Source organism: Gobius niger (assembly GCF_951799975.1).
Source record: "Gobius niger genome assembly, chromosome: 6".
Lineage (NCBI taxonomy): Eukaryota > Metazoa > Chordata > Actinopteri > Gobiiformes > Gobiidae > Gobius > Gobius niger.
In genome coordinates this window covers 10,047,668-10,068,093 of record NC_136857.1, presented here as the reverse complement: position 1 = coordinate 10,068,093, position 20,426 = coordinate 10,047,668, and the positions used below count along the sequence as shown (strand labels likewise).

Sequence of the window (20,426 nt, the reverse complement as noted above, 5' to 3'; positions counted from 1 at the left end):
TGTTGATTTTTGCAGGAATAATGTTTAGAAAGCCGGCTGCTTTGCCCATTACGCATAACAATCTACTTTAAATTTTGTTGTAGAAATAAGATTGTTTCACAGGGCGTTTGGGGTCAACCAAAAATAACTTGAATGTATGACTCACAATCATGCATGGAATCTGAAGTGTCGCAACTGCGTATAATTGTGTGTGAAAACGACGCTGGATTCAATGATATGAAACAACAAAGATGTCAATGGATCATTAAGTTCTGCATAAACTTGGAAAAGTATGAGTCACAGTAACACCTCTGTTTTCCTATTATCTCAGAGCTTACAAATATATCATCAAACTAAGATTCAGGTCACTGGTATCAGAATATTTTACTCTTCATATTTGTGCCTGCAGTCTGCCAGTAGTCACTCAATACTTAGTTCAAGTAGATGAACCGAGATTTGCAGAAGGATTTGTGCCACGGCTGAAGGTTTAAATACGACGTCTTCCCTCAGTTGCTGTTTGTGAATGGGTGAATTCAGGCTTCAACGCTTTTAATAGTGATTTTAATGGCATCGTTGTTCTGTATTCATTTGTTGCAGTGCCCAGAGTGACCCCTGCCCGGGTGAGCGGAGGTGGAGGGGGGCGCTCCGAGCTGGTCATTACCTGGGAGGTACAGAGCGCTCTTTGATCCTTCTCATTATTTGTGGAGAGAATTATGTCAACCAGATAACTGCATCCCCGTGATACCGCTCAATTTATAGTTTCAGAGCTCTTGCTTTACCCCATTCTGAGGTAGTATTGGTGTCCTGAAGGCTCGTTTTTGAGACCTGTGTGTGTGTTTCAGCCCGTTCCAGAAGAGATGCAGGGCGGGCCGGGGTTCGGATATGTGGTGGCATTTCGGCCGCTGGGAGCTCCGGGCTGGATGCAGGCGGCCGTCACGTCTCCAGAGGCGTCCCGATACGTATTCAAGAACGAGAGCATCCCGCCCTTCTCGCCCTACCAGGTCAAAGTGGGCGTGTACAACAACAAGGGGGAGGGGCCCTTCAGTCCGGTCATCACCATCTACTCCGCCGAGGAAGGTTTGTGATTCTTTTAGTTACACATGGGAGGAAAAAAACTAGGGTCAACCAGCTATTGGATCTAAGGGTGTACTCACTTATTCCTCCCTGTCCTGTGAATGTTTGCATGCTATGGCCAATGAGAATATGATCATTGTAATTGTTTGGGTGGTATTGGTTTAAGCAGACACTGTTTTCTCATTCTTGTGCTTTTAACAGACCACAGACCACATTTTATGACCAATTTAGGCTGAGTTTTTCCTCCCACTGTATTCACTCCCACCTCACTGTTGTGATTTAAGACACAGCTCCAACAATTTGCAGAATTACTCCCCATTGTTCAAATAGGTAGAAACTCATAGTGGATTTAAACAAGTCTGTCACATTATTGTCAGGCACAGCATCAGGCCAAACTCTTTGTTCTTTTAGTTCAGTAAAACCACTCTCTTTTAACTCTTTAACTTCAATGAAACCACTGGATTGTAATGGAAGAATGGTTTGGCAAACACAAAGAAGCAAAACTCATTAAATGTTGGCCAATTTTGGGTTGAGGGCAGATCAGCTTATGCAAATACTGTTGGCGTACTCAGTAAAAAATACAAAGTTTTTAAAAATGAAAGAAAACTATTTTTTTTTTAATACAGGGGTTTGTTTATTTTTCAGTCACATTATCAAAATACGTATTTTATCAAATGTTTTGTCTTGCAGAAGAAATATTTTGGCAATTACAAGGTTATTTTCTTTCCAAAGCACCAAACACTTCCTGGTGATAAATTTTATCAACCAAGAAAGTTGTTTTTGGCGTGGTGGCTTCTAGCAATTTTATATTAAATGAAACACTCCTGTAATATCCTGTAGTGGGCCAAGGAATAAACACCTTTTTAATCCAGTAACCTGTCAGGATTTACCAGGCAAAAAATATTGCTCTGGTATTGCGTGTGCATTTTCTTGATTTGCGTACATTTCTCCCTCGATTTATTTATTTACCTTTAACCGCAGTACCAGACAGATGGAAACGCAGCTGCTAAGAAACTCTTTTCTCACAAACCCGCAGTACTCTGAGTACTCTTCTCTCCTCACGCACTGGTAGTTGTGGTAGTGTATAAATGTTCTGGAGTGGAGTGGAGAGTTTACTCTGTAGATGCGTGGGTGTAGTAGATACTGACTGCGTGCTGTGTGCAGAGCCAAGCCGAGCCCCGGGGAGGCTCAGAGCGCGCAGTTTATCCGCGTCCGAGGTGGAGGTCACCTGGAAGCCCCTGGCCTGGAGCAACAACCGCAGACGCATCCTGGGATACGAGGTGAGACAGCGCTGGCCCACACAGTACCAGCCAGAGCAGAGTGGACACTGCCAATTGCTCCTGGCCTTTTTTTGATTTCCAACAGCACAACGCAGCACAACGCGTCCTACTGGCATGTATCATATTAGCACTAATGATATATAATGGCAACGATTATACATTTTATTTGTATAGCGCTTTTCTAGACACTCATAGGCGCTTCACAGAAATACAATAATAAAATCAAACAGGCAAAACAACAAGGCCAATTACTGGACATAATGTGAGGATCACAACAACAGAAAGTTTGTTTGTTTTCTTGTAAATGCCCATTGCTCATACTATAGTCGCACAGGTTGGAAATATCATGCTACCTAAATGTGTAATACCATGAAAATTGCCCAGTGTGAAAACAGAATACAGATGCAGTTTATTTCATGGTAGTATCACTAACGTCCACCCAGTGTAAAGACAGTAAGTTACCAATACACATCGTAATTATTTGGTATCATTCCAAGTTACAATGCCATTTTCTTCTTATTACCATGTTATTACAGTGTAAAGTGCAACCTTCTTAATGTATTTATTCTGTAATGTTAAAAACCAACTATACTAAAGGATTGTAAATTTACATCCCGCCATGACATTTACATGAAGCCAAGTGTGTGTTGTGTCAGTTATTGCTTGTGTGTGTGTTGCAGCTGCGTTACTGGGGTGAAAAGGAGAAGCAGGACACGGCCCGGGTCGTGAGGACAGTGGGGAACAGGACGTCCATCCTGGTGCGCGACCTGGAGGGCAGCAGCACCTACAGCCTGTGCCTCAGAGCGTACAACAGTGCCGGAGTGGGGCCGCTCAGCAACATCGTCAACGTCACCACCAAGAAACCGCGTAAGAAGCAACGCCAACATGACTTTGGCATCTACACAGACATACAAAAAGAGTCCAAAGCGCTCCGGTAGTTCTGTACAAACAGTTCTTCTGTGTTGAAGGTGCACTTTGAGAGTGAGAACTTGCTATGAAGCAAAGAAAAAGCAAAAAAGCACTCTTCATTTAACTGTAATTTTCTTCAGAGTACGAAGAGAACTATGCTGTTTGGCTGCTATGCGTGGGATAAACTACCACCCGGCACCCTGTGATTTTAATGCTATTTACATGGAAAAGCACATGAAAAAAAGGCTTTTTAAAGTTGCTTTTTGGCAAACACATCTGCAATAATAGAGTACAGGCTTACTTTTAGGTTGGTGTTTATGGATAGAGTATAAGCGCATGAGTTCTGAAGAGATACAAACATATCTGTGAAGGATTTACTCTGGAGATGGTGTCGGAAATTGGTCAAAAGAGGGTTTGAAATGGACAAATTAATATTAAACTGAGGGATTGGTGTATATGCAGGAGCAATATTTTAAACATGATGTGGAGCGTGTCATCAAGCCTAAAGTGCTATAGCTTTTCACACCATGTACCACCTCATAAAGTATTTGACCTCCCTTGTACCACCAAGCCTAGATCATGATCCATTCAGGAGTCGAAATAGGACAAGTATGCTGGACAAAATGAAAAAACTGGATGTGACGCATTTTGATACCACGAAGATACCTAATTTAACCTCTTAACCCCCGCTTTGACTGAGCACATTTTCTCCAGTTCAGCTTTACCCAAATCTAAAAGCTTCTCGACTGGAGCCTCTAGGCCAGTGTAAGCTAAGACCTACAACACTGATCTGAACTGATCGTTTTTCTTGCGTATTGCCATGTTGTTGTTGGCTATAGGCCCATGTCAAAGAATTAAGATTTTTTGTTGTTGTTGCAGTTTTCACAAGTCAGTTGAAATGAGTAGAACATCATGTATGTACTATCATGTCAAAGATGTTCATAGTATAACTGAGTGAGCCAACGATCAGGGCAGACTTTACACACAGGCATGGTGCAAGTCTCCTCGTTCATTCATCAGGCAAGACGGAAAACAATCATCAGCAAATATAAGGTTTAATGCCCTAACAGAAAGTTAGCGGTGTTCTCTGGAGCGGAGAGAGAGGAAGAAGAAAGGCGAGGAGGAAGATGCGTCTCCACCCATTCTGCGTCTTTGGGCGTTGTAGCGACGGGGAGAGTAATGACCTAGATCACTCGGTCACTGAAAAAATAACGTTGTTACCTAACACCGTTCTTTTAAACAGCGTTATTCCAAACACTGGTCTTCGACGAATTTTTGTCACGTTTTCATTGCATTTTCATCCGCGTTTACATCTCATTTTCACCGCTATTCAGAGGCTTTTTTCAAGAAGCTTTTGGATTTGGGTAAAGCCAAACTGGAGAGGATGTGCTCGGTTCAGGTGGTTAAAAGCATTACTAAAGCATGCTTTCAATGACCCCCAATTACAATGATTAAGTTGTTAAGTTAAATTCCAAGACACCGGCGGCACAGTTGGAGAATCACTGACCTAGATCATTCCTGTTTACATGGAAAATAGCCTCAAATAAAACTAAGTCGACTGACAAATCATCTGTAGTTCTCTGTGTTTTTCTAGGCACCGTTTTGCTGTAAATTGCAAATAGCATTTTTCTGCCCACAGTTTGAGTGACTGCTGGACATTGTTGAAAAATGTGTGCATTGCATTGACATGGCAGGTGTGCATTGTGTAATCCATGGGAAAGTGGCCCTTTTATCGGAAAAGTGGTCAAATTATATGGGAAAGTCCATGGCGTATAACTGTAACAGATGAATAAATGACATTTTGACAAAAATAAAATAAAATAAGTGACACTTTTCTCAAAGAGTAAAAGTGCTTTTGATTTCCTTCTTGATTTATTACAATGGAAAATAGAATAACGGCTTTTTCAGCCTTTTCAACAGATTCAGCTTTTTACGAAAACAAGCACGTCTTTGGTCCTTGTTTATCAGTGAACACATTGTGATTCTCCTTGAGACTTAACAAACGCTGCGGATTTTCAGGCTTTTAAGGCGTCACATCAACAAGGGACTTTTTAAAAATATTTAGAAAATTCTGCATTGTTGCTTTCCAATTAGCCGCACCAACAGCAGATGGGGACTAATAAACAACCACGCGGTGAACCTTTAGAAAAGCCTGTTTGCTTCAGAATCGGATAAGTGGAAACAAATGGAATCAGACTTTGCATATTAAACCTGGGCATGATTCCTGAAAAAATAAGTATATATCCATGGAAACTGTTTAGTGATGCAGCTTTTCAACAGGTGTCCAACTTTTTTTTAACTCAAATGTGAATGAATTGACATTTTCTGGGTAAATTATTGAATGAGGGCTCCAGACTGAGGCTGATTTGATTGTGCATTTTCTTTGATTGCACCAATACGACCAGTTGGATCCTGGTCAGTGGTTCTGAAGAGTTGTAGCAACTGTAGCTCTTTAATCAATTAGCACATAAGTACAGCGGTTAGCGCTTCACAGCCACAAGGTCAGGGTTCGACTCCCACCTTGTCTCTGGATACTCCGGTTCCCCCTACCACTAAAAACATGTACAACAGGCCAGGATGAATGAGAGTGCACATGGGGGACGACGGATAGAAATTAGCCCAAAGCTATACAATCCTGTGTAGTTTGTTCAAATGCACTGTCCCTATCAAATAAACCAAATAAATAAAAAATATAAAAAGTTTCAACCCTTTTCAACCCGAGCACATTTTACCCAGTTCAGCTTCAACCAAATCTCAAAGTTGCTTACAGCCTATAGGCCCTTGTAATGCCTCATTTGAAAGCTAAGACCTACAAAACCGATCGAAGATTTTCCCTCTTGTTTCCATTCATTGTTGCTGCGTTGTCGTCACTTTTTTTTTTTACGCGTTTCTGTTGAGCTTTTGTTACTTTTTCATCACTTTTTTGCTTTTTTTTAACGCATTTTATTTTATTTTTTATTTTTTTACACTTTTTAAACTTTTTTTTTTGGGGGGGGGGGCTTTTAGGTCATGTTTTTGTTGCTTTTTCATCCTCAGTTACATCTCGTTTTCACCTCTATGTTGACCTTTTTTTTCTGGAAGCATTTAGATTTGGGTAATGCCTGGATAATAACTGGATATAAAAAGTTTCAACCCTTTTCAACCCGAGCACATTTTACCCAGTTCAGCTTCAACCAAATCTCAAAGTTGCTTACAGCCTATAGGCCCTTGTAATGCCTCATTTGAAAGCTAAGACCTACAAAACCGATCGAAGATTTTCCCTCTTGTTTCCATTCATTGTTGCTGCGTTGTCGTCACTTTTTTTTTTTACGCGTTTCTGTTGAGCTTTTGTTACTTTTTCATCACTTTTTTGCTTTTTTTTAACGCATTTTATTTTATTTTTTATTTTTTTACACTTTTTAAACTTTTTTTTTTGGGGGGGGGGGCTTTTAGGTCATGTTTTTGTTGCTTTTTCATCCTCAGTTACATCTCGTTTTCACCTCTATGTTGACCTTTTTTTTCTGGAAGCATTTAGATTTGGGTAATGCCTGGATAATAACTGGAGAAAATGTGATTGTGTAGGTGGGGGGTTAAGAGGTTACAACAATAAAAAAAAATCCAATCCAGCCCTGATATAGCACGCATCTAAACACAGCATTTCTTCAGAGTTCTGTCGGCTCAAACATTCACCATAAAGCTGACCATCGAAATCTCGACCTGCTGCTAGGGAACCATTGATAAAAGAAGCATAGAGAGCTAAGTGTAGAGGTTATAACAATATTCTTTATGCAAGTAACAATGCACGTCTATATGCTTACACTTCAACGTTAACTCTTTATGTAAATTTGTGGTTTCAGGGGATTCACTGAAAGACAGTGAAAGTATTGCTGAAGCGTTGGAATTGAACCCCGCTTTATGATGTTATTGGGACATTTAGAAAGTGGTGCATCTTAATTGCGTTCTGTTTGGAACCAATCCAAAGTGTTACAGAGTCCTACAGTAAAACTTTTGTGCATTCAACCCCTAATTGCAGCTGCCTCACTTTGTTGCCTTGTCTGTAGTTGACTGGGGAAAAGTGCACGAAGCAAAACTATAAAGCAATTTGCTGAAGTTCATCGGAAAAAGCAAAGTTGGGTTTGACATTCTATTCCGTAATGAGCAATAAATAGAGAGGGCAGGTCCCGCGGTCAGGTTTACTGTCAGGTTAAAAGCATTCCTCTGGAAATCTTGCGAGTTATGACGTCTTAAAGAGTGCATTCGCCGCCTTTAGATATATTATCTGGCACATAAGTCACGCTCTGTCTTTGCTCGCTGGCTCACCCCTCTCTGAATCTTACAGTACTTAACATTTGGCCACCTCCTTCATCATTTGTATGTTAATAGGGGTTAAGTGGTTTGTGATCAAATTATGGCTCTCTGGCAGCGTCTCTTGTTCACCGGCTCAGAAGAAAAGGAAAAAAAAAAAATAAAAAAAAAATGTCCCAAAGATTGTTCTCACTCCCACGCGCGTTTTCCCGGAGTCACCGCGCTCCTCGCAGCCAGATGATGACCGATAATGAGAAAGCGCCTACATGCAAAGTTGCTTGTGGACTTTTTTTTTTTTTTTGCCAGTTTATCTCGCGGGTACAGAGTGTTGTTTTTGTTTGATCTATCACCATGGTGACATTTGCAACTCTTGTCCCTCACAGCCCCGAGTCAGGCCATCTCCAAAATCATGTGGAACACGTCTGACTCCAAAGTCATCCTGAAGTGGGACCAGGTTCACGCGCTGGAGAATGAGTCGGAAGTGACGGGATACAAGGTACGACAAGTATTCCTCTCCTCCAGAGTTTTTGAGCTTTTCCCTAACGTGAGGGAGGGTCAATGAGCGCCTATTTTCTCATGAAGGTGTCCAAAAGTGGTTTCAGAAAACTGGCCGTTGGTCATTTGAAAGATCCTTCAGCTAAAAGATGATTATGGCAGGATTGGAGACCTAATCCTAATCCAGCATGTGATAACCCTCACATCTTCAGGGAGTCTTCTTTCTTTACGTAAAATGTGAAGTTTTACAAAATGTGACTCACAATTGTGTTTGGGCGGACGGAGAACAAGTTTTGTGGGGTTGTGTTTGGTAATGGGATTTGATAGGCAAAACAATATGTTACTTTTTCATGCAGCCCAATCCCACTAAATTGGGGTTTTCCGAAAAAGCAACCAGAACTGAACCGGATGTAAATTTAGTCTCTACCTTTACAATTAACCAAATATAGCCTATTGCCGAAGGAAAGTCAGTCTGAATCCAGCACTTTGGGCAGCGATGTTTTTTGTAAATGTGCCTTATAAATAAATTTGACCTTATTGACCTTGGATAAGATTTAATTAGGATGAAAAAAAGAAAAATTGTGAGAGCACCATTCAGTCGAAGTCCCAGTAAAGTTTATGCAAACATTTTATGAAGCAAAATCAGCAAACAAATACAAAACAAGTAATTTTTATTTTTGACTGTTGTTAATATCGCCACTACAATATCCTCCCAGCACAGCTGATTCAAACCACTTTTTGCAAGCTTCACAGCGCAAGTACAGTTCAGATTGATAAAATGACGTTCTTGATCATGAATGTATTAAATTATATGAATATCCTGGTGAAAAACACAATTCTATTGCTGTTTCGCAAGTAAAAAAATATATACAGAATTTTGAAATAATATATCATATCATTAGTTTCCGTAACATAAGGCGTGATTGCACATAGGTTGGATATACACCGTTTTCGTCAGTTAAAGCAGTACTAAGTAACGTGTTTACCATAATAAATCCTTTTTGTAGTCAATGTGGGGGTAATACAAGTGTTTATGGGATGATTGGAAGGTCTTTCATCTCTCCCTGGTGTCTCAGGCCAGAAAACCACAATTGCAACTTTCCTGCCACGGGGTCGGAGCCACCAATATACACTAATGGAATCACAAAGAAGAAGCTAACAGGCTAACGGGCAAAGCTAACTGTGGGCTAGTGCCACTTAAACAATATTTTTGGGTGAAAAAAAATATTTCCATTGTATAATTGGATGCACAATATCCCTCTCTCCCTTCGCCTTTTCTGTCAGCGCAGTATTTACTCTCCAAGATAATTAATAAGTTAAAAAATCGCAACTTGCTACGACACCTGCAGTTGCGCGTATGGCCTCTAGGGGCAAGAGTTACTTAGTACTGCTTTAAACATCAAACGCTTATGATTAAATCAGGCAGAGGCGGATTTTCTCAGACTTCATGTTTTTTGGAGTAAACTTCCTTTTTGATGCTGGCCACACCCTTCATGTCAGAGGGTAAAACTTTATTCATCCTTATAATAGACCCCAAGAATTTCAAGTTATTGAGCTTATTGGCCATACTGATCCTGTCCCAAATGACCTGAATTATATTTTCCGTTTGGAGAATTCTTTCAAAAACTGTATTCCTCCCGTAGAGTTGCATTGGCTTTTACATTTGTTAGTTGTCACAGTCTGTGGCATGATTTTCAAACTGTTCCTTTTGGGTTAAGTCAATATTTGTGCAACCTTGTGAGTCAACGACTGTTGTTTTGTTGGGCTATACAAAGACAATTAGCTTTGATTTGAATTTGAATACAGTGATACTGCAAAGTAAGTCGCCTTTGACGGCAAATGTCATGGCGTCTAAAAGGCATAGTTATTGTTTCCTTGTCAAGTGAAAAAGCCGTGAACAATGAATTTCAAAGTTAAGTTTAAGAGGCTGTTAAGTGTATGAATATTTTATCTAAAGCTCTTGAAAAATGCACCAATAAAATAACCTATAAAAGACTTTTTTTTGTTGACCGCTTTTAAACAATGAGTATAGTACACTTGAGGTGAGACGGAAGTCTGATTGTGGATATGTCAATGGGGTTCACTGGACTATACAATTTGGGAACTACTGCTGCAAAGTAATGTTGGGCCAACGCATTCTCTAAATATTAAATATGACTAAATATGATTACACTGAAGTTTTGTCAGAATATTATGGTGTTGAAGATGCATTTCGTCAATACTTCTCCCCTCAATATCTCGATTAATGTGATGATTATGAGTATATGTACCAATATACACCATGAGGTTAATCCTATAAGAATAACATTCTATGAGATCTCAATATTGTTACACCTCTTTTCTCTCTACTTGACTCAACGTTTTACCATAATTTGGAGAGCTAAGTTCGGAGAAAGTAAAGTTCTAAAAAGTTTGTGAGGCACAGACTGACAGACTGTCTCTTGCTTCATTGGTCTCCCTGACGATCTGAAAGCCATGATTATAAGGATATAAAAGACAGTTACAAGTCCCTTTTTGGGGCTGCCATGCTGCTGACAGCTGTGTGCAAAGACAGTATGTTTTTAGGCTGTTCCCCATCCTGTCCATTATGTGGAGTGGCACATTGTTAAAAAGATAAAGATGTTTGAGACTTACATGAACATGCTGTAAAAGGTGGATAAGCAAGGCATAAATGTGTAGGAGAGTGCAGGACAAACAGGTTTGGTGATTGCAGTTTTCTCTCGCTCATATCGCTGTGTTTCATGGAGGAAATAGTTCACAAAACATTTTCTCTTGAAAATGTAACATTTGCCACCGTTTCATGATAACATTTGCAGCTGACAGTCTGTTTACAACAGCGATGTCAAACTCATTTTGGTCGTGGGCCAAAATTCAGCTCCCACAGTGGGTCGTGGGCCATATATAATGTAAACAGGAAAATACTAATGAGAACATTTTTTCAATAAATGAATAATAGTAAATGAGCTGTGATTTTAAAATAGCACTGATTTGGTCAAAGCCCTGACTTGACTGTAGCCTAATCAATAACAACAGCTTACACTTGTATTGCTCTTTACCAGCCTGTGTCACAACGTTCTCAAAGTGCTACATTGTCATTATTCATTTACACCACACTCAGTGATGGTAAGCTGTTATTGAAGCCGGAGCTGCCCTGGGGCGGACTTAACATTTACCATGTGGCTATAATGTGTTGTTTCTATCCTGATCACTTATCATGTCAGTGCCCTCTGCTGGACACTCTTGTTAAATGTTAGCTGCCCGCTAGTGGCTGGAGTGAGCATTCTGGTTATTCTTCAAAAAGTCATAACTCTGCACAGGAATGGGCTCGGGACTTACTTTCTTTTTTGACATACTCTGGAATTTACGTTGACCCCTTGTCAACATAGTATCAGTTCCATAACATGAGTCTCATGTGTGTCCATTAACATGTGCTGTCCCGACCAAATAAACAATAAATAAACACACTTCTCAGTGTTTCCAACTGAGCCATTGCTGTTTTTGCTTTTGTTTAATAACCTTTTAAATTGTAATCTACAATCGGATCCATGTCTCCAAATTAAAACATCACTGATTAGGTTTTTACAGCCTGAAGCCGCTTAGTAATTTTCACTGAAAGCCCAGAAGACTAACATGACTTATTGTCAGCTTAATTAACGGTTTCATTTATTTTTAGACAATGGTATGCGTCGCTTGACATCAGAGCATAATTAGCAGCTTTTGAACAAAGTTAGGCGAAAGCATACGTCATATAAGGTGATAAAATATACTTTATATTGTATACGTATTATGTTTCCTTAACCTCTTAACCCCCACCTGAACCAAGCAGATTTTCTCCAGTTTGTCAATACCCAGATCTAAAATGCATCTTGAAAATAGCTTAAAAAATGGTAACGAAAATGAGGATGAAAAAGCAACAAAAAAATGGCAAAAGAGCGGCAGAAACTTGCTGGAAAAGCAACAATAAAAAAGCGACAAAAACACGAGTGAAGAGTGAGGAAAACGCAACAAAAATGCGATGAAAAACTGACAAAAAAGCGTAAAAACGGGATGAAAAAAGAGATGAAAAAGCAACAAAAACAGGATGAAAGCAACACACGAAAATTACCAAAACAAAACAAAAAAAGAGATTAAAAAAACAGACAATAACACGACATAAAAACGCTCAAAAAATGCGGCAACAGCACAAGCGGTCAGTTTTGCAGGTCTTAGCTTTCAAATGAGCCGTTACACTGGCCAAGAAACTGATGTGTCGCTCAATTATTTCTTATTACTTTGTTATTTGTCAGCTCTCAGTTGTCCAGGAGCTTTCCATTAAAGAGTTGGTCATCATCACGATTAGGTTCACCGTCATCCTCAATTCAAACAACCTTGTCGAGTTGACAGCTTTGCAAAACCTGTGCAATGAATCTTTTTGTTCCCATACATCCCAATTACATAAGTTACAACCGTCATGACAATAAAACCTGAGAACATATCACATCCCAGCAACCCGCTCTTTGTGCCCAAGTCCACCAGTTGAGCACTCTGCTCAGAAAATTGGTCTTATCTGTCCTGCCTGCACCTAGTGATCTATAACAATCATGTCTGCGCGCCACTAAATCCATCCTTGTTAGTGTCCTAGACAGTCCATTACATCTCAGGGATCCGGCTGAAGGGAATATAAGCTAGATTTCCCTGTCGATATATCAACACATAAACTCGACTCAGTACATCTGAAATCTCTTATTGTCCCGTTTGTCCCTCTGTGCTCTCTGTAGGTCATGTACAGCCAGAACAAGCACAGAAGCCCCAGCATCGTGGAGACCAACACCACATCTCTGGAGCTGTCTCTACCAGTGAACGAAGACTACGTGATCCAAATTAAACCGTTCAGTGAAGGAGGAGAGGGCAGCAGCAGCCGGCAGATCACCATTCCCAAGATAGCAGGTGCACGATATAACCATATTGTAAAATGTGATCATGTCCTTCTTTCAGATAGAGAGAGCAGGAGCCATGCGTTGCAACAGGCCTGAGGTCTTTTCACAAGAAATATGGCAAAAATCCACAATTGTATAACATGGCGGAACTATTTGGGGGGAAAAAAGATTCGGCTGTAGTTTGATTTGTGATCAGAGATTGGCGAATGGAATATTTGTTCCATGGCAGATTCCGATGCAGTCTCAAGAGAAGTCGATGGCCATTAAAAAGAAATGTCAATAAAGGCATCACAAAAAAGTATGGACATAAAGTATTGAACAAAACGATGCTGGGAAGTGATAAATTGATCAATGAATTTTTGTAATTTTGAATATTGAAATATGAAATGCTAAACTCACATTAAGATTGTAAAAGACCAGGTCTGCATGTCCTGCAAATAAGAAAACCAATGAGGTATGAAATAGATATTTTGTTGTTCAGAGATCACTATATGACCAAAACAACTGAGGCTTTTTCCGTGACTTTGAAATAAGCACTTTCCATTTGATTGTGATTTATATTGTCGCCCTGGTGGAACCTTTATCAACATGGCTCCCCGTTCCTCTATTTTTATCCAAGATCATCGGAACCATTGTGTTTTAGTGTGGCATATTTTTTTATACCTTCATCTCAGTTGAACTACAGCAGCAGCAATACATAATACGCTTCATGTAACATCACTGTCAAACCTCCAGTCAACCAGAGCTTAATGGCTGTGACAAGTGTCGCCTTAACATGTTTTATTATGAGAAGGATGATTGACCTATTCACTTATGTTTAAGGAAGTCACTTGATCCTCATTTAAGGTCTTAATCTAGAATAATAGCAGATAGTCACTTAGATGTAATTTGCTTCCTTTTTCTTGGGTAAAAATAATATGATCTAATAGCCGTTTTTTATGGCTTTTGTATTGAAGATAAGATGGGCCTCATGACTGGCTTCATCTTTCATATTTAACCAATATAACCCAATTATGATTTATGATTACTGCCTCAAGGGATCCATTTGAAAGGCACCCTGGCTTTTGACAGCACTTTTGTTTCTTCAGAATATCTTCTGAAATAAGCTTGCCTTTGTCCTCACACACTCACCAACTTAAAAGCTGCATCTTCCAATCTGGGACAGTATGCTAGTGCCATCTACTGATGCTTTTGTGCGCGCACGCGTAGATGCTATATACACATTCAATCAAAAGAGCAACATTGACAGGAAGCAATAATGAGCTGCTCTGGTAATAATACTGATTGCAGTGCGGAGAGTTTTACTACATTATGCACCATAGTAGCTTTAATAATAGTAGTGATTTTTTTGGCCATTTCCGACTTCTTTTTCTTCCCGACATTTTACTGATTATGTTTTCAGCTTTTCCTCTGCTTCATGAAGCGAGCAGTGCCTCTGCTCACACTTTCATGTGGAGAATTGCATTATATAGGCTATTGTATGCAACTGCAATCTGATGGTAAAAAAAACATAATAATAACAATGGAGTTTTGTGTTTAATACTACATCAATAAACAGAATGTTAGTTTAAGATGTGGATTTACTTGTAAATTGTATCAAATCTTACCACCCGACTTTACCCGAGTGCGTTTCCTCCTGTTCGGCTTTACCCAAACCTAACGCCACATTTGAAAGTTGTTGACGAGGTTTTCTCACATTTTTCATTGTGTTATTTTTTTTTTTTTTGCTTTTTTTTTAATGTGTTTTTGGCATGCTTTTGTCACTCTTTTGTTGCATTTTTGTCACTATTTTGTCACTCATTTGTGGCTTTTTTCTTGCTTTTTCATCACTTTTTCTGGCACTTTTCCGTCACTTTGTTGGTGCGTTTTCATCCCTGTTTCCATCGCTATTTTGATGCTTTTGTCAAGAAGCTTTTCGATTATATAGGCATGACGGTCGAAGTGTCTTGCATAAGGACACAACAACAACGAATGCAGTACGAATTGTTCGACTAATGGGAGCCTCATGGTGGCCTCATAGTGTATCAAAGCTCCGGTCTTTACATCTTTTGTTTGCTTCTGTTTGCTTGTGCGTGTCATACAGATAAAACGGGGCTCATATTACAGATCTAGACATGTTGACTTTCTCCTTGCAGGCTCGGTGGCCATCGGAGCAGCGCCTCGGTCCTTGGCGTGTCCCCTGCTCAACATGGCCCTGCTCCTCACAGTCCAGAGCCTCTTATGACGAAGAGGACACAGGAGAACTAACACTGCTGCTGCTGCTGCTGCTGCTGCTGAAGAGGAGGAGGAGGAGGCTTCACTGGTCACAGCCGATCCAACCTGCACCTCTGCCCCTGCCTCTTCCCTGTAAAGAAGAGACGATCCTCTCTGAAGGAGTCACCTGAAGGGAACAGCTCGTTCTGAAGTGTCTTTTATGATTTAGAATAGACTCAGTCGCTCCAGGACGGTCCCTTTGAAGATACGTTTTTTTGGGGGGGATATTTGTACCTTGGGGGCCCGGCCAATGTGTGGCGCACAATTGGATGTGTATGTTTTATTCTGTCAATGGAAAAGTGCCAGTCACCATCAAAGGAAATGTATGGGTTTTTTTTTTTTCTTGACTTTTTTTTATACAAAGAATCTTGTGGTGAAGCACTTCAGCTCATCCAGAATTGAGTCTGACTTCAGTGGGGCGGTGGGAAGAAAAAAAAAAAAAATCTTTGTAATTTCAATGGAGAACTTTCTTTCTGTGCGCCGACAGAGCTTCTTCGCCTTTTCGCTTTAAGACCAACCTGAATTTTGAAGAGATTTATATCTTTGCCTGGATATTTGATCACGCTTTTACCATGTGACTTTGAAAAACCTCAGAGTTGCCATGAACGTTGACTGGTTACCAAAGGTGTTTTACCTGTTGTATCTTTGTGAGCAACTGCAATGTGTAGACCCCCTCCCCCCTTCCCCAGACACCCCCCCCCCCCCCCCCCCCCCCTCAAAAATGGCTTCCATCGTAAAACTGCAAATTTGTTTCTATGAATCCATGTCTTGCCTTGTTTTTTCTCCTCTATTGACGTCAATGACAGAGAAGAGTAGGCCACTGTACGTATGAATGAATCCTCAGGTCCCAATGAGCCTTAAGTCTTAGGATTTTTTGACCCATCCTTTCTCCTGTCGTCTTTGGGCTCATGCTTTCACCTACGGCAGTCTCGACATTGTTATTTTTTCATATATTTGGGCGTTTCGGGCTCAGAAAAAACGGAACATGCCTTCCCCCCCCTCTGTCTGTCATGATGAGCATTGTAATACAGTGGCAGTGACTTTTCTAACATAGCTTATTACCGCGTAAGAAAGATATTTTCCTGTCTCTCGCTGTGAGAATGGACGGTGTATGTACCTACGTGGCTTCGGGCGAATGAGTCAACCTGCTTTTAATAAACATATCGCCATGTTCCTCATTTCTGTGGCTCGAAGACTGAGTGAGTCAATGATGCAGATAAACACACAATCGGTGACAATGTTATACAAGTTTCAACATTCCCGGAGAAATGAGTTATATTAATAAATGACATGTTTTCACTCATTCAGAACATTACACACACACACACACACAGCCTTTGTTGACAATATATTTTTCGGACAGACATTTTCAAGAGCACGTTTAGGGCAGAGTTTTCGAGTCATCCGGTCAGTTTAGCACCAAGCTTGTGAAAAAGAGAGAAGAGAATCGGTTGGGTAACTTAACAGCAGGATTGTTATGAACACAGCTAAATAACAAGGGGTATGACTGAGGAGGATGACGATGACGACATCCACAATGAGCATGGTCCTACTAAACAATGAAATGCAGCGGTTGAATCACAACACTGTCACATTTTTTTAGGATTTCAAGCCAGTCCAATATTTCTATGTTTTCATTGTCTTTGATTGAAATCTCATGCGGAGTAGGGCTGCACAATATGACAAAGGTGGAAAAATGGTAACTTTATTGCAGTGATTATGTTATTGCAATATTTTTCTATGCCTTATAAAGTGTAGACATGAACAGCACGTTTTTAAATCACTAAATTACTAATGTTGTGACATGTTGAGGCTTTTTATTATGATTATTCCATGACCCAATATTTAAATGATTACAATTTGGCAATATGTTGTGCAGCTTTATTATTAGAGTAGTGGTTCCCCGTTGGTGTAGCTTTGGGGCCCATCTTCAAGGTATCATCATCATAAGCTGTTTGATCTAAACTAAAGATTATAATGTCAACTTTAAAGGTACATTACACAACTTTTATCTGGGGAAAAAAAAGTTGATATTTGTGCATATTCGACCTTGTAGTGACCCAGCGGCTGCATGAGTGGTCAGCATGGCGCCATTACTTCCCATCGCAGTGGTCTCTAGGACGCTTCAGGATCAATTGTTGGAAGGTTTTCAGCGCTGACAGACCCTCTCACCAGATAAAATTTGAGTAATGTACCTTTAAAGTTGACATTATCATTTTTAGTTTCGGGTCAAACAGCTTATATACCTTGTGGTTCCCAATTGGTGTAGCTTTGGGGCCCATCTTCAAGGTAACATAAGCAGTTTGACCCTAAACTAAAAATTATAATGTCAACTTTAAAGGTACATAACGCAACTTTTATGTAGAAAGAAAAGTTGATATTTGTGCATATTTGACCTTGCAGTGGCCCAGCGGCTGTATGAGTGGTCAGCATGGCACCATTACTTCCCATCACAGTGGTCTCTAGGATTCTCTCACCAGAAAACCTACAAAACAATAGAGTCTGGAGCATTGTAGAGACAAATGTGATTGAAAGTAAAGGCGCCGCTGGGTCACTACAAGGTCAAATGCGCAAACATATCAACTTTTTTTTCCACATAAAAGATGCATAATGTACCTTTGATACACTGCCTGACCCAAAGAAAAAAGTTGGCACTAAAAAAGTTGAGTTCTGTTAATACATGCATTGACCATAAGAAAAACTATCAAAATGATTTGTTTTTTACCATTTGCCACCCGGCCCATCAGTTGAGAACCACTGGTAATAGGAATCAACATGTTATTTGACTGAATACTGCAATGACTCTACAGTTATTCTCCAAACCATAACATTCCTTCTCCACACAAGTATGTGATGTTGGAGAAGTGTTAGCATTGCAACACTAATTGATTTTCAAACCGTAATGCGCACAGCAATAACAACAAAACCGTGGCTCGTATGGAACACCGGACACACGCGCCTTTTTAATTTTTCACCTTGTTTATTCATTTTTGAAAGAATGCAAGTCCACTGTACAGCAAAGACACACCACCAAGCAGATGGAAAGCAGCAGAAGAGAGAGAGAAAGGGGTTGGGGGGTGGGGGAGCTGGATCTGTACAGGGAGGAAAGCAGAGTGGGCTACGCTTAGGGGTCATCCAGAGGTCATCCAATCATACCACAGCAGGTGTCCTCATTGTGCAGCCAAGGGGAGGTCGCTGTGGCTATATGCTTTACGTGACTTGTCCAGAGCGGTCATCGCGCAGACGAGCAGATTTCATATTTGGGTGTGAAATTGTTAATTTTGTCCTTTGTGGATGAGGCAGGATGCTGGAGCAAAGCTTTTTGCGTAGGAAACCGGCGCCCTCTAGTGTACAACAAGCTCATTGCCATTTATTTACTAAAGTTTACATCTTCACAATCCATCACCAAATATACACACACGCTTTTTCAGCATAATTTTCTACTCCATGTTTCTGGTTTATGACACAATTACACCACACGTTAAATCGGAAACTATCCAAAATGTCCGCCACCGATAAACCCATGACATGACAACACACAGATTACACTCGCCAAGTCCAAATTTACCCATGATGTGGCTTTTTGTGGTAGATTGAGTACTCAAAATCAACCAGGTTTATACAAAGTTATCAGAAATATTTCATACAAAATCAGGAATTTGTACAGTTTATTTGCTACTTCAGTTGGCACTACACATCTATGGTTCATAACTAACATTCATCGACCGGATCACACAGACAGACGCTACTGTAGGTATCAATTTTTAAACACTACACACCATGCAGGAGAAAGCTGAGTGTCTCCTGCACCAAAATTTGTCCATGAAATAAAGGAGACTTGCAACATTTTTCTCAACTGGTTGGTCCAAAAGGAAGCGCTGGGCACGTTCAGACAGAGGAGTGTTGATGATGACAGAGATCAGGGTTGTGTTAACAAAATGACTGGGTCGTTCAAGAATATACCAATGGAGATTTTAAAATGTAAAATACTGAAGTCATAATTTGCGGCAGCTAACAAGAGTCGTCCCGGAGTTGTCGTTTTCTCTACTTTGCTTAGATGTTTCTTGCTAGTTCACGGACAATGTTTGCAAGTTCCTCCAAAAAATGGTAATGTTCAATTCATAACATATCAGGGGAAAAAAAAGGGTTTCCCAGTGGATGCAACTAGTTGAGAATTACTGAGTTCATTTTAGGACATATTCAAATTATAATCACACGATGAATACACGGAGGGGCAACATTAATTGGCTTGTTTGCTATTCTTTTTTTTTTCTCATGAGGCTTTTTAGTCGGGAAACTTGTTTTTGTTGAATAATTTAAGTTTGTACCACCGCTGTTTTATTCATACCAAAGCATTATGATCTGACTCCTGACCGGGAATACAGTATCGAATGCTAATATCAAGCAAATACTTCTCAATACTTTTCAGAGGTTCAGCGCTGCCCGATGGAACAAGTCAATGGATTTATACTGTATATATTATAAAAGCTTAAAATAATACATTAAATTAAAGGCCTTTTATCAGATTTTTTTTGTGTGTGAATGAGCAGGCGTTTGTGCAAAAAGAGTTTTCAGTGTCGCTCCCCGAAAGTTATGAAATCGAGAAATGGGTTAGGGAAGTTCGGAGCTCTTCCATTGTTTGTAAACCAAAAAAAAAAAAGGTATAGGGCCTTTAAATACATTTGAAACCTTAGTGTACCAAGCATACCATTTAGACACAACACAACAGAGCAACTCTCAAGTCACATGATGTTGCATAATCTTGTCCACCACCCACTCACCAAGACACTGAACAGTATACTGCAATTGTATTCATTGTTGTTGCCCCATGAGAACTTTCAATACTGAAGGTTAATAAGAGAAGTTGCGTGTTCAAAGCATTACGCAGGGGTGTGTTTACACTTCTTTGACTAGGGTGGCCCAGGGGTGGCACTGGGTGATGCTCCAAGTCCCATAAAGCCCATGTTTTTATTGAGAATCAGACACTTGCATTGATTTGTATTCATGTGTCAGATTTGTCCATGTGTGGGCATACGTTATAGTGAGTGAAATTCAGATTCCAAGGGGTGGCCTGTGCTATCCCTGGCCACCCCCTTAGACACGCCCCTGGCATTGAGCAGTTGTAATGGAGACTGAAACTGGCTCATTTGTAATGCCTATGCACTACCTTTGAAAAAACGAAAACATTTTGATCTACTACTAAGTGTAATGTGTGCGCTCTAATATCTTCCACAGT

General features: G+C 40.2%; 1 protein-coding gene across 1 annotated transcript in view; it reads left to right on the top strand.

The window, feature by feature from the left end:
- cntn3a.1 (contactin 3a, tandem duplicate 1) overlaps window positions 1-15,615 on the top strand; it is a 140,684-nt gene extending 125,069 nt beyond the window's left edge. The window contains exons 17-23 of the mRNA XM_079558591.1: window positions 577-647; window positions 822-1,056; window positions 2,218-2,333; window positions 3,014-3,200; window positions 7,910-8,022; window positions 12,779-12,947; window positions 15,073-15,615. Coding sequence (XP_079414717.1) covers window positions 577-647; window positions 822-1,056; window positions 2,218-2,333; window positions 3,014-3,200; window positions 7,910-8,022; window positions 12,779-12,947; window positions 15,073-15,161 — 980 coding nt within the window. The 3' untranslated portion in view covers window positions 15,162-15,615. The remainder of the gene's footprint in view (window positions 1-576; window positions 648-821; window positions 1,057-2,217; window positions 2,334-3,013; window positions 3,201-7,909; window positions 8,023-12,778; window positions 12,948-15,072) is intronic.
- Window positions 15,616-20,426: the final 4,811 nt, after the last annotated feature.